The 9,379-nt window shown below is 42.3% G+C and overlaps 1 protein-coding gene across 1 annotated transcript in view; it reads right to left on the bottom strand.

Annotated features, from left to right (window-relative positions):
- The window catches only part of LGR5 (leucine rich repeat containing G protein-coupled receptor 5), a 95,275-nt gene that overhangs the window by 49,237 nt on the left and 36,659 nt on the right, over positions 1-9,379 (bottom strand). The window contains exons 3-4 of the mRNA XM_025207167.1: positions 6,368-6,439; positions 4,902-4,973 (exon numbers count right to left, since the gene is read on the bottom strand). Coding sequence (XP_025062952.1) covers positions 4,902-4,973; positions 6,368-6,439 — 144 coding nt within the window. The remainder of the gene's footprint in view (positions 1-4,901; positions 4,974-6,367; positions 6,440-9,379) is intronic.

Raw genomic sequence — 9,379 nt, forward strand, 5'->3', positions numbered from 1 at the left:
TTTTTTCCCCCCCCCCCCCCCCCCCCCCCCCCATTATTTTTGTTTTTAAAGATGAAAAATGAAATAGAGAAAATTTTAGCATTTGGTAAGTGGAAACTTTTTGTGCACTTTATGACAAAATCTTATTTTCCAGGTTTAATAAATAATTTATGATCGGGAGAAGATTGATTTAAAAACATAGCAATTAGAAGGTGACCTTCAGTATGTCATGTGAGTTTTTGTCTCAAATTTCAAAATAACTAATGCTAATTTAGAGCCAAATCTAGAAGCATAGCCCTACACAGAATTATAGGAAAACCTTAATGCTAGCTTGGGTTATTCACAGTTTAGGCTCTGATCCTGAAAGCTGTCAGAAGTCCAGTCTGACTACTAGGCTTGTAGAGAGCATCACTGACTTTACCTAGGCACAGGAATCCGCTTGGCAGAATCCAGTAGTCCTCCACTGAAAATACACTGAAATCAGTTTAGCATACTATAACATGCATGTAGTATGATCTGCTTATTTTTAATCAAAGACTTTTATTCAAGAGGGAGATTAGTGAAAGATAATGTGCCATGAACAATATGGAGGATTTGTGGAAGACAACCTAGGTGGTTCAGAATAGAAAGAACAGCAAGGGAAGACCAATATTATCAGAAGGTAGAAGAAATAAATTTTTGTCTGTCCAGTACATTATTTCTGTTTAAAACATACCCTTATGCTGCTAGAGCAGGGGTTTTCAACTTTTGGCTTGTGTACCCCTGGTGGCTGGTGGAGAAGCAAGGAGTCCCCAGTGGCTGATGGACAAGTGGGGGTGGGGGCTCCTGCATGCACAGTGGCAAAACCAGAAGTGCTGGCGGTAGAACCCGGAGTGCCCCCCGCTTCTTTGCGCTGCTGCTGCGTATCCCCTGGGAGCTTTCCAAGCACCCCCAGTTGAGAACCCATGGTTGTTGATATCCTCTGTACTAGAGGATGGGGAGGGAAAATAGAATGCAGCATGTAGAAATAGGATGTAGAAATAAAATAAGTGCAACTGAATCTATGATGCAACCAAGCAGGAAAAAGCTGTAATTTTTAAAAATAAAATTAATTCAGTAGAATTGCATGATCTTTTACAGATCCCTTTTAGATAGCAATAGAACTAGCTTGGACTGGCATTTCTGAACATGGTAATACCTATGGGTGCTTCCAGAGAAGCGTGGTCATGCGGTACGTGGCGCTGCAAGCATGGTTGCAGTGCCACATACTGCACAGTCCGATGTTCTTTGCACTGCAAAGGCATGCTGCCAGAGCATGTGCTGCACTAGGTTTTTTTTTTCGCAGGTTTTTTGGTTTTTTTGACCCCTGGATATCCAGGGGTAAAAAAAAAAAAAGACACTGAAAAAACCCAGGAACAACGCATGCTCAGGCAGAGCTTGCTGCTGAAAACTGGAGCCAGGCCGCCCAGAGCTGCACTCTGCGCAGCAGAATCACTCCAGCTGCAGCCCCAGGACCCCAGGTAAGGCTGCTGGGGCCAGGACAGTGCTGGGCCCAGCCTCCCCTACTCTACCTGGGGCAACTCCCAGGGACAAATAGCTGCAGCACAAGGTGTGCTGTTACTAGTTGTCTCTGGGGAACTAAATGTCCACACACGTCTGGATGCACCCTATAAGGATAAAAAGAGGGACTTGGAAGTAACCTTCAGTGATTTGTAAATGTTTTAGCTTAAGCAAAGAGTTAATAAGGCTCTCACAAATTGAGCCAGGCTATAAAGTTAACCATAAATAAATACTGAGCCTTGCTATCTTAAAGAAAACTTTGCTTTGGTAAAAGATTTCTAAGAGCTTTTAACCTTTTTAAGTACTCCTTTGAAAGACTCCTGTTATTTCAAGGCTTTCAAACAGAAATTCTTATTGTAAATTAGAAATCAAAGCAAGAGTCACCTTGTGAGCAGAAAATTACTAGACTGTATGAAACAAGAAACTGAATCTCTGCACACCTTTATCTGACAGGCACAACCCCGTTTCAGCAAACAAAAGAATCATGGTTTTCTTTTCCTCAAAGAGTTCACTATTGCCAATTATCCTCTTTCAGAAGATAGTAGCTTTTCTGTATAAGTCCTTATCATTCCATCTTCTGTCTGCTATGCAGCTGTTTAAAGTTCTTACTGGCCACTGCCTTTCTTTCTCTATTTTAATTCTGTCACCAGATACCAGGCTTTTACACAGACAACATAACCCTAGGGTTTTCTTCTTCAGCTTCTTCTTCCCTACTTTAGGAAAAGAAATTTGCAAGAAAGAATGAGAGATACTGTCATTTTATTTAGAAACTGCTGAAAATGCAACAGTCTCTCTCAGAGCAACAAAGAAACCCTTGTTTCATCAACTTATCATGTTTTGGTCCAGAATACATATAGAATAATGAGATCTTAGCAAGATTGTTTTTGTGTGTTTAGTGGAGGGAGGAAACCAATTCTGGTTACTATACCAGAATTTTCTCATGACTTTTACAGAGATCAAAGGAAAGAACTGTAACCTCAAAAGCATATGCCTGAGATATTTTAGTCTGCGCCTGGTCAATAAAGAGAAAGGACACTGAATGTAGTACCAATTATTAGATAACTAATCTTAAGACTGTTTTACCCACAGTCTTTTAATTAACTTTTGTCAACACAGAAAGTAAATATTGCATCAGACAGACACAAGAATCTGGTTAGCCTGAGTGTGTGTATATATAGATGGGAGTTACAAATAGATGTCCTGTTATGTTTGATATCACTGCAATAAATTTCAGTAGATTGTTTTCTTTAAATTTAGTGTATGCAAGAGATGTTAAATTAACCAACCTCGTGCCCTCCATTTATACAAAGAATAGGTACTACATGGTGAGGTGCAGCATACACATCTCCATCATACTCACTGTAATGGCTGTCTATACCACTTCCTCAGTGCTCTTTCACTTGCATGGGTGAAACCATGGGTGACTGGTGCCTCTTGAGTCAGTGACCAGGGGGAGGGGTCCCCTGGCGGGCGACTGTGCTTACGGGGGAGGGGAGTCCCCGGTGGCCAATCTCACTGACTTGGGGGGATCCCCTGGTGGCTGATCATGCTGACCAGGGGGGCAGTCCCCGCCATGGGCGATCTCATTAACCACAAAGCGGCCGCCTGCCCCCCTTCTGCCCTGCCTGTCACCTAAACTGGAAATGTGGCCTGACACAGGGTGCACCAGCACTCTCAGGGGGTGCACGTGCTCCCATTCTGTAGGCTGGCAAACTGAAGCACAGAAAAGTGCCAGGCAAAATTTTCCCATGCTCACTAATGTTGGGTTTCCCATATAATCTAGTCACCCAAAATGAGAGGATACTTCTGAACATTTAATCCCTGTTTCTTCCCCATATTCTAATTTATAAATTGCTTCTCTTCCCATTTAATTTTACTCATGTATTACCATGTTTACCCAAATCTAGACTTGGAATTTAAGATGACCCCCTCCATAATTAGATTCTAGGCTTGGAAAATTTATAATTTTGTTATAATTTTCCATGTCTAAAATCTAATTTTTGGAAGGCTGCCTAAAATTCATTCTTCCCCCACTGCTGCAGTGGGGTAAACAGCAGCAGGGGGGCAGGTACTGGTAGGGAAGGCAGCAGGAGAATCAAGTGGCTTGACTCTTGCCCCTTGTCACCTGTCCCCCACAACACTTGCCCCTCTGGCTGCCTGCCCCCCTGTGCCTGCATACCCCACACCTGACCCTGTGGTGCCTGTGCCGCCTGCTTCCTGGCCCTCCTGTGCATGCACCTCCTAATGCCTGCTTCTCCCTGTAGTACCTGCACCTTTGGGCACCTGTCCCCACCCCCATCACTTCTCCCCTCCCACCTGCCTCTGTGTTTCCCCTGGCCTCCCCCTGCTCCCACCCCACCACTTGCTTTCCCTTTGAAGCTCCAACTCCTGCTGGGGACCCCTCTCTGGGCAGGAATATAGAACATGTGCTGCTTCTGGCCCCCACCCAGCCACACAGCAGCTGTTGTGGCAGCTTTGACCCTGGCCCTGGAGCTGGAACAGAAACAGCTGTTGCCACTGCTATGTGGCTGGAGGGAGCTGGAGGTAGCATGTGCTCCAAGGCAGGCAGCAGTAGGAAGAAAAGGGGTGTGTTGGGCGGGGCGGGGAAGAACAGAGGCTTAAGGGTAGTGGCAGGGAACAGAGGCTGTGGCTTCAACTCAGATGCTGGCTTGAGATCAAATTAGAGTATGAGATACAGACACTGCTGCCCCTGTTCTGTACTTACTCAAATGTAAGACAAGTAATCACAAAACTATCCTTTCTTTTTTGTCTATTAGGAACTGAATTGAAACGATCAATAATTTCATAAATGCCACAAAGAAGCCAGCCAGAGGTAACCTTTGACTGTTGAACCTTGGCAGCAATTCTGATAAAACTGAAGCTTGTAGACAAAGTTAAAGTCATATAATGAGGGGACCTATCTACTTTGGATAACTTAGGCATATTACAAAAAACAGAATTATTTTTTTTCCAATGGTGTCTTGCTTTATGAATAGATTAGTTTCAGTATTCTAAGACAACGACATAATTTAGGATTATTTTACAAAATCTATTCTGTGCTTTTCAGGAAATATGAACAATGGGAAAGATCAGCATTGATCATGAAAACAAATAATACTCCAGCAGACAGTGAGTGTTACCATGCAGTGACTGTTTGCTCAGACCTTGAACCAATTTTATAGCACAGCAAGGCAGATGCCAGTTTCCAATGAAGAATCCTTTGTCTTACATAACCAGTTAACATAATGCTATAATTTAAAAATGAATCCAAAGAGAATTGGGAAGAAAAAGCTGGTCAAGTACATTATTTGATTATAACATTAGCCTATAAATTGGTGTTATGTAAACACTATGGTATAATCTGGTGTATCAAGTATACTTACAGAGACTGCAGACTGCGCAAATTCTGGAGTGCTTCAGTGGGAACCTGACTTAACTGATTGTTCTGAAGCATTCTATGTTCAGAGTAACAAAAAAACAGAAACAATATGAGTATAGAAAATTATTTTATATTACAGATTGTTGGCAAATTAGGTTTTCTGACACTTATGAAATCCCAGGCATAAAACTGCATGGGCCTTTCTGAAAGATTCTGAGCATATCAAACATCTACAGAGATTATCTAAAAAAATTACTACATTATTATTACCTTTAAAATCTGCATTCTTTGTGATTTTCATTAGTGGATTAGTGCTTCCAAGGCAAACAATTATCACTATATAAATGGCAGCACACTAGAAAAGGGTGGAATTTTTCACAAGCCCTTGAAGTAGTTAGAGTATATCCCATTAGCTTTCAATGAGACTTGTGCTGCTAACTTCCTTAAGTGCTTCGGAAACTGCTCCCTGCTACTGCAAGTCGCTTCCCACCTATCATTTAGGTAAAAATATAAAAATCAGTGGGGTAATTTGTCATCTTTCTTCAAGAAACTGCTTCTATAGCCAATTGGATTTTCCCCTGCTCTAGAAGTACTTTAAGATTTTGCTGAAATTGAGTTTTGCTTCAGTAAATACTATAGATTTCTCTAGGCTGCAGAGGAAGCATCTCCATCTGCACCAGCAATAGTGATCACCTGAAGAAATCTCCTGTTTATATTCATCATGTGATTGTTTTGCCTTTGATACATCACTTTGGAATGGAGAAAGACAAGACTTTTATAAAACCAAAGTAATGCAACTTTTTTGTGTGAGCAGACTCCCAGTAATTTAAACAAACTTTGTAATATTTGCAACTATGACTATAGATGCAGCATTATTAGCTAGAAATAGGAATATTCTTAAATGAACATATTTCAAGTCATAAGGAAGCACAAAAATGGCTGAAAATATCCTTTAGCTGTTTTCTTGATAGACTTAAAGCTTATCCTGTGGTGATTACTTTAATATAGAAACAAGATTTATTTCTGAAATGAGAACTGTACTTAAATTATGCCTTGTTTACAGAAATGAAACAACCCAACCCATTACTCTAAAAGGCAAAAAAATTATCTTCCATTTTATGTGACTATTAAAAATCATTAAAGTTTTTAGACTTGAATTCAGAACATTTGTGGATGGGTAAAGAACCTGCTAACTAACTCAATTTTTGTCTTTGATATTGTATGGCTGACATCTAGTTGAGGAGTAAATTTTTTTAGACTAGCATTTTTGTTTTCAACTTTTGTTTTTTAGGACATTTTTCATCTAATAAAGCAAAGAAATGAAAATGTTAATAAGTACCTTCATCCCCAAATGTAACTGAACAAGAATATAGCTATAGCTTACTTAACTTGAGCAATTTTACTTATTAATTAGCTCCCTGGAGCATTTAGGAAATCAGAAATATATCAAACAACACACAGTTTACTTACAGCACTTTAAGACTGAAAAGGCCGGCAAATGCTCCCTTGGGAATGTATGTCAAACCATTTCCTGCAAGACGTCTGCAGGGTTTAAAAAAAAAAAAAAAAGGAGTAAATACATTTCTCTTCATGTGGAATTAATTTGGCCGTTAAAAAGTGAAACACAACTGTGTTCGAATCACTGATGCCAGAGGCAGTTGTTTAAGTCCCTGGTTTTGTCATTAATATACTGTTAAAAAAATCCTGTAACTATATAGTTGATTCACTGGCCGCTGGGTTGTAGAGACAACTGCAGTTTCACTATAAATCAGGTTTATGGTTCATAACGTACATCTAATTGTTAATACTGTTTTTTTTAAAGGATAAACAATGCCTAATAATAAAATATAAATACACTGACTACCAGTAGCGTTATCAGACTTTCAGGAATATATTTTTGGAATTGTGTATGCATAATTTCTGCATATATTTTATGTAGTTGTGTACACGGACACTGTATATGTGCATGTTAATGACCATAGCTTGTTTACCATAATTATACATGCAGTTGCAGTATGGTGCATGGTTATTTCTTTAACAAGTGGCTGTTGTCACTGATAAAATATCTTAAAATATTTTTTAAATTTATATCGTGCATTTCCCTCATTGTATGAAGAGTATTCATTTAAGTTTGTAAATTGCTTTTTGAGCTATGTTATTTTTTTCAAAAGAAAAGGCATTCCTCAGAAAGTGGGTGTAAGAAAGATTCCATTATTGGTATGAAATAATGGTACTGAAATGACTGTCCCCACTGCATTAACTAACACCTCACAGTGTGAATGCATTTCTGTCCACACTCTTTTGAGGTATGGACAAGCTGGGAACTAAGTCATATAGGGACTAAAAGTATTTTTCTCTTAGTCTATAGCCTTTCTCCTGACCCTGTCCACTCCACCCACACTTCAACTCTAGCACATGAGATTCTGGTACTTAGGCAGAGCCAATGGCAGAGAGCAGCCCGCAGTGTGTACCCCTCTGTCTCAAGAGAGTCTGATGGCAGTAGTAAGGAAGGGTGGTGAGGCCCACCTGGAGCTGCTTCTAATGTTTCTACTCTGCTTCATTCCTGGTTGCTGGTGGACCACAGAAGGAAGTGGGCAAGGTTTGCTTTGTTGGCAGTGGACCCAAGGTCAGGAGGGAAGCCATACAGACATGACCAAAGGCTAGATCCACAAAAGAATTTGGGTGCATGGTCCAAGAAAAGAATCCATGGCATTGCATTAGGTTCCTAAGCTTCCTGTACAGTGCATGGGCACCACACAAATGCAATCCAAGAGACCCAATGCACTGAGTGGGGATCCTCTTATGGTAGCCAATAGGAACTTCAGAAGAAAGGGGTGTATTTTAAACCTGTATTCCTCTGAATCCTGGGTGCCTATATGTAGTAGGGATTTGCAGTTTTGAATCTCTACATGAGTTAAGCATCTAAGTTATTTCTTTCAAACTAAAGAGCAGGGTTTACTCTTTTCATTTACAATTTTGGTTGTGGTCCCCTAGAGCAATCAGCCTAAAATAGCTATTTGGGCTATTCTGGGGTGGGAGCACTCTTTACCCTCCTGCTAAAGCAGTTTTACAGCACAGAAAAGAACAAAGATTAATTTGGACACAGAGAGATAGAGGAAGAGAGAGAATCTATGTGATTATGGTTCCCTTCCAAGTATTCTTATGAATATGACTATTTAACATACATTATGTAAAAAGGCCTTAAAGCAAGCAGCAGACCCTTGGTCCCTTATTCCCCCAGGTGACTGACTTAACCACTAGTTTCAGAAGGTCATGTTCATGCTTTCTCCTTTTTGGCCTCATGATCCTCTTTCCAGATAGTGGGACAGCTTCATTAGATGTTTCCTCTCCCTTTCCACTGTAAAAGAGCCATTAACCTAGTAGCTAGTAAGGCACAATCCTGGGGGTTGTGGGAAATTTGGGTTTTAAATCCCTCAGGCAGAGGAGAAAACTGAAACTGGGTCTTCCACATTTCAGTTTATTGCTATGACCATTATGCTACTGAGTAAAAAGCTCCTTCACCTTTGGTCATTGTAACAGGGGGTCTTCTGGGGGCCAATTTAACTGTGGCTCACCCGCCAGTTTCTGGGCTAACCGCCCACCTTCTTGCCCACCATGACTTGTTGTTAATTAGTTAAATGATGTAATTAAGTGGGGGGCTGCCCCCTCCCGGCCCCGAGCCCCGGGGGCACTATCTGCAGCTCCATTCCTCCCCTACACTGCAGCCCAAGACTCACTGATGGCATCTAGATGTTATCATCATCACTGGTCCCACGCTGGTTCCCAGAATCCTACTATTTGAACCTGGCTTGGATTCCCCTCCTCAGGTGGTCTCATCTGCCTTCATACTAGGCAGCATAGTTCCCTGAACCACTTCCCCCTTTGGGTGTGGTCCCCCTGGACCTTCAGCTCACTAGCCCTGGCCCATCTCCAGGCCAGTCGGAACCCCAGGCACACAGCTCTTGGGCGTTCCTCGTGGTGGGCCCCTGGCCCTTTGACCCTTCCAGTCCTGGCCCAGGCATTGACCAGTTAGGGGAAGTCCAGACAGGAGTGAGTCTATGGCCTTTTCTCTCTCTCTAGGGCTCCACCCTCTAGACCCTATGAAGGGGTAACCCACCCGGTTGTGGGGGATAGGGGTTAAGGCACCCTGACCCACCTTTCACTGGGGTGGTAACTGGCCTGGCATTTCCTGGGGGCTCCCGCGCCACTGGGAGCCCCACCAGGCCACCCACTCCCGGCAGGGTGCAGTTTTAGGTTATGCCCAGGACCAGGAGCCTCCTGACCATCCCCGACAGCTCCTCCCTCACCTCCAGGTGATACCAGCAGTCCTCTGGCCAGGCGGTGTTGTTGCCTGGCCTCCAGCAGCAGAACTCCCCTGTTTATATGGACAGCCCCAGATCCAAAAAGGCGACCCTCATCAGGCACCTGGCAGCTGCCAGCTCCAGGCCCTTAAAGTGGCAGGCAGCACCACCGCCACTGCCA

This window comes from Alligator sinensis, unplaced genomic scaffold (genome assembly GCF_000455745.1).
Source record: "Alligator sinensis unplaced genomic scaffold, ASM45574v1 scaffold1021_1, whole genome shotgun sequence".
Lineage (NCBI taxonomy): Eukaryota > Metazoa > Chordata > Crocodylia > Alligatoridae > Alligator > Alligator sinensis.